The sequence below is a fragment of the Antrostomus carolinensis genome, unplaced genomic scaffold, assembly GCF_000700745.2.
Source record: "Antrostomus carolinensis isolate BGI_N321 unplaced genomic scaffold, ASM70074v2 scaffold44563, whole genome shotgun sequence".
NCBI lineage: Eukaryota > Metazoa > Chordata > Aves > Caprimulgiformes > Caprimulgidae > Antrostomus > Antrostomus carolinensis.
The window spans coordinates 7,682-10,551 of NW_010308148.1; the positions used below are offsets into that span (position 1 = coordinate 7,682).

Below are 2,870 nucleotides of genomic sequence, written 5' to 3' on the forward strand. Positions count from 1 at the left end.
CATCCACAATTTCCTTGGGCAACCTGTTCCAGTGTCTGACCACCCTCACAGTGAAGAACTTCTTCCTAATATCTCATCTAAACCTCCCCTCTTTCAGCTTAAACCCATTTCCCCTTGTTTTGTCATTAACTTTTACCAGGACCTGTTGTGATCGGACAAGGGGTAAAGGTTTTAAACTGAAGGAGGAGGGATCTGGGTTGGATGTGAGGAAGAATCTTTTTATGATGAGGGTGGTGAGACACTGAACCAGGTTGTCCAGAGAAGTTGTGGACACCCCATCCCTGGAAGTGTTTAAAGTCAGGTTGGTCATGGCTCAGAGCAACCTGGTCTATTGAAAGATGTCCTTGCCCATGGCCGGGGGGTTGGACTAGATGATCCACCAAATTGGTGAAGGGTTTAGAGGGGAAGCTGTGTGAGGAGCGGCTGAAGACCCTTGATTTGTTCAGCCTGGAGAAGAGGAGACTGAGAGGAGATCTCCTGGGGGTCTAGAACTTCCTCCCAAGGGGCAGAGGAGGGGCAGGCACTGATCTCTTCTCTCTGGCCACCAACGAATGCCAGGAGCAGAGGGAATGGCAGGAAGATGTGGCAGGGGAGGGTGAGGTTGGCCATGAGGAAAAGGTTCTTGAGGCAGAGGGTGGTGGAGCACTGGAACAGGCTCCCTAGGGAGGTGCTGATGGCACCAAGCCTGACAAGATTCCAGCAGCATTTGGCCAACATGTGCCCTCAGGGACATGGTGTGAATGTTGGGATTGTCCTGTGCAGGGACAGGAGTTGGACTCCATGGTCCTTGTGGGTCCCCTCCAGCTCACAACATTTGATGATTCTATGATGTTTAAAAGGTCCCTTCCCACCCAAACCACTCTATTATCACATGGCTGGGCAGGAAAATGGGTAGAAAGGAAGAAAGAGTCGAAAGTGATGCTGGTGGCCCAGGTCTGAGAGCTGCTCTCTGTTCCCCAGTCTGCTGGGCGGCTGATGCGTGCCATCTTCGAGATCGTCCTGAACCGTGGCTGGGCCCAGCTCACCGACAAGACCCTCAACCTCTGCAAGATGATCGACAAGCGCATGTAAGTGAGATCTCAGAGGTATTTTCTGGTGGTTGCAGGCTGGATGAGATCCTTCAGCATCACCTGGCTGGGTGTGCAGTGTTTGGCAAGGAGAGTGCTTGTGCTTGTCAGGGTGTGAAGGAGCTGCTGTGTGGGCTGAGAGCTGATCTTCACCAGCACGGGGAACCTTGGTGCTCTGAAGAACTTGGTTTCTTTGCTTGTCTCACCCGGTGGTGTCCTGGCAGGTGGCAGTCCATGTGCCCTTTGCGTCAGTTCAAGAAACTGCCTGAAGAAGTGGTGAAGAAAATAGAGAAGAAGAATTTCCCGTTCGAGCGGCTCTACGACTTGAACCATAACGAGATAGGTACGGAGACACGGGCAGAGGTGGTGGGAGAGGTGTCCTCCTCTTTCTTCTCCTTTGCCATGTTTTGACCCAGAAATGGGGGGATTTGTTCCTGGCTGATTGAAGGGGCAGAACTGGTGAGGTTTTTTGTGCAGCCTGAGAAGGGCAGAGGTTTTTCCCTGGCACCTTCCAGCTGCTTGGATCACTGATATTAAAATACTGTTCAGTTTGGGAGCTTTTGGGAGCTCTTGGTCACCTTGTTGTCCGTCTGTCCTGACAGCACCACCTTTCTGTTACAGGAGAACTGATCCGAATGCCTAAGATGGGCAAGACAATCCATAAATACGTTCATCTGTTTCCAAAACTGGAGCTCTCGGTCCATTTGCAGCCCATTACCCGCTCCACCTTGAAAGTAGAACTTACTATTGCCCCTGACTTCCAGTGGGATGAGAAGGTGAGATGTGGAGCTAAAATATCGCCCGGCTAAACACCGAGGACACTTCTGGAGTGGGGTTCTGCTGTGGGAGGGCTGGAGATGTGGAAGAAGGGAGGATCTGGACTCTGATATGAAGGTAACAGCTCCTTTTGCTCAGGTACATGGTTCATCCGAAGCTTTCTGGATCCTGGTGGAGGATGTGGACAGCGAGGTGATCCTGCACCACGAGTACTTCCTACTGAAAGCCAAGTACGCGCAGGACGAGCACCTCGTCACCTTCTTCGTGCCTGTGTTTGAGCCCCTGCCCCCACAGTACTTCATCCGGGTGGTCTCTGACCGTTGGCTCTGTAAGTCTCACTCTGCCAGGAGCATCTGGGTTATGGAGCAGTGGTTCTCCTTGGGGTCTGAGGGGGTCGTTCAGGACCTTTCCTGGTGCTGTGCTGAGGGAAAAGACTTGTGACATCTGAGTGACAGCAGGGCTGGGGATCCTGTTGGCAGAGGGAGCTCGGAGATGAAAGGGTTGGAGTGTTTTTGGAGATGACAGTGGGGTTTTTTGGTGTGTCTGACAGCCTGTGAGACCCAGCTGCCCGTGTCCTTCCGCCACCTGATCCTCCCTGAGAAGTACCCTCCTCCGACCGAGCTGCTGGATCTGCAGCCGCTGCCCGTGTCGGCTCTGCGGAACAGCGCCTTCGAGAGCCTCTACCAGGACAAGTTCCCCTTCTTCAACCCAATCCAGACTCAGGGTGGGTGTCACCTCTGCTCACCTCCTCCAAACTGCCTCTCAGCGAGCCCCAGTCCTTTTGCTCTTCACAGTCCCGTAGCCTTGGTTTTGTGGGGTTTATTCACATGAGGTGAGGAAGTTCTGTAGCAAATAGCATATCCCTTCTACCTCCCTGAGCCTCAGAGGTCTGATGGCTTGAAATCTGGCTCCATAGGCCAGAGTGTCTTTAATATATTCCTCAGGTAGGTCGAGCAGCCAGGCTGGAGCTGCCTGGCAGCAACAGGTTTGCTCCTCAGGTCAAGGGAGGTTCTCCTCCCCCTCTGC

The 2,870-nt window shown here is 53.1% G+C and overlaps 1 protein-coding gene across 1 annotated transcript in view; it reads left to right on the forward strand.

Annotated features, from left to right (window-relative positions):
* Positions 1 to 2,568, forward strand: part of LOC104523181 (U5 small nuclear ribonucleoprotein 200 kDa helicase) — a gene marked incomplete at both ends in the record, with an annotated part of 9,988 nt that extends 7,420 nt beyond the window's left edge. The window contains 5 exons of the mRNA XM_010165672.1: positions 961 to 1,067; positions 1,292 to 1,410; positions 1,689 to 1,843; positions 1,983 to 2,172; positions 2,395 to 2,568. Coding sequence (XP_010163974.1) covers positions 961 to 1,067; positions 1,292 to 1,410; positions 1,689 to 1,843; positions 1,983 to 2,172; positions 2,395 to 2,568 — 745 coding nt within the window. The remainder of the gene's footprint in view (positions 1 to 960; positions 1,068 to 1,291; positions 1,411 to 1,688; positions 1,844 to 1,982; positions 2,173 to 2,394) is intronic.
* Positions 2,569 to 2,870: the final 302 nt, after the last annotated feature.